The sequence below is a fragment of the Galendromus occidentalis genome, unplaced genomic scaffold, assembly GCF_000255335.2.
Source record: "Galendromus occidentalis unplaced genomic scaffold, Mocc_1.1 scf7180000077123, whole genome shotgun sequence".
In the NCBI taxonomy this organism is placed as follows: domain Eukaryota; kingdom Metazoa; phylum Arthropoda; class Arachnida; order Mesostigmata; family Phytoseiidae; genus Galendromus; species Galendromus occidentalis.
Genome location: NW_003805111.1, coordinates 15,353 through 16,230, shown reverse-complemented (window position 1 = coordinate 16,230; position 878 = coordinate 15,353). Strand labels below are relative to the sequence as shown.

The 878-nt window shown below is 47.9% G+C and overlaps 1 protein-coding gene across 1 annotated transcript; it reads left to right on the top strand.

Annotated features, from left to right (window-relative positions):
- Nucleotides 1–69: 69 nt before the first annotated feature.
- On the top strand, nt 70–403 carry LOC100904221 (protein scalloped-like; the record flags this gene model as incomplete). Its single annotated transcript, XM_003741175.1, has 1 exon — nt 70–403. A coding segment is annotated over one exon (334 nt), but the record flags the coding sequence as incomplete, so codon positions are not given.
- Nucleotides 404–878: the final 475 nt, after the last annotated feature.

Below are 878 nucleotides of genomic sequence, written 5' to 3'. Positions count from 1 at the left end.
TGATAGCGGCGCGCTATTGGACGATCGCCTCGTCTACTTGACGAACAGTGTCTTCGATTCCGCTTCAAGTCGCACTGTGGTCTGCGCGACGAGGCTCTTCGCACGTGGTCAGCAGGTGGTTGAGAAGGTCGTGCTTATGTGCCCACAGTTCGACGCGAGGTCGGGTCGATATACTTACGGCCTGCAGTCCATGATGGGCGAGTACGCCCTCAGTGTCGTCGAAGTACTCAAGGAGTCCCACGATTTCACGGCGGCAAACACAGCGCTGAGGAGCCACACGATGCTGCAAGTGGTCTCCGACATGGGCACCGGGAAGACGTTGTTGTGCATCGCCTACATCTTCGAGGTGACCCATGTGCCCAACGCCTGTTCTCATCAAATCTACCGCCTCGTCAACTGTTGATCGGAGATAGGGATCTGCGTCATTTTTGTGATAAGTCTTTATGTAATATATATATGTATATATGTATAGGTATGTCACATGTGTTTGCAATAGATTATTCTTGTCTGATTCGAAAATATTGTCATGAAGTCTAATGAAATGAATAGGATCGAAAGTTGAGGTGAAATCATTGAGTAGTCCCGAATAAATAAAATAGAGAGTCTGATCGCATCGGAAAAGACCGAATGAAGATCACTCAGATTCCTCATCGATGATTCGACTGTAGTTTCTCTCTCTGAAGGCGAAACGAAACACACGATGTGAAGCTCCATGTGGCCGGAGAAAGGAAACCTCGAAATGCCTGTGGCAAGCAGAGTGGGATTGTAGCAAGCTATGAGATGGCTGACGGGAACAATAATCGAATAATTAGGAATGCGAGGCGAGGTGGAAAGTAGGGAGAGGTATGGGGAATGAGAAAAATGGGAAGAATATGAGG